General features: G+C 72.5%; 1 protein-coding gene across 1 annotated transcript in view; it reads right to left on the reverse strand.

The window, feature by feature from the left end:
- The window catches only part of PACS2 (phosphofurin acidic cluster sorting protein 2), a 20,295-nt gene that overhangs the window by 7,021 nt on the left and 12,990 nt on the right, over positions 1 to 284 (reverse strand). The window contains 1 exon segment of the mRNA XM_015566735.1: positions 11 to 278. Within this exon segment, the coding sequence (XP_015422221.1) occupies positions 11 to 278 (268 nt within the window).

Below are 284 nucleotides of genomic sequence, written 5' to 3' on the forward strand. Positions count from 1 at the left end.
GGGCCCACGCAGCCCCCAGCTGCGGGGCCAGGGCGCCGCTCACCCAGCGGGAGCACCAGGAAGCGCATGTAGCCCAGCCAGTCGGGTGTCTTGTGGGACAGCTGCTCCACGAAGAGCCGCAGCACAGCGCTGAGGTAGTGCTGCGCCCCCGCCACCGCGATCTTCACGGGCGTCGGGGGCTGGGAATTGCAGTTGCAGCTGGGGGGGCGGGACAGAGGGACGGACACCTCAGGGCCGTCCTCACAGGGACTCCCGTGCCCCCCCAGCCCCAGGCCCCCCAAGGC

The sequence above is a fragment of the Myotis davidii genome, unplaced genomic scaffold, assembly GCF_000327345.1.
Source record: "Myotis davidii unplaced genomic scaffold, ASM32734v1 scaffold472, whole genome shotgun sequence".
Lineage (NCBI taxonomy): Eukaryota > Metazoa > Chordata > Mammalia > Chiroptera > Vespertilionidae > Myotis > Myotis davidii.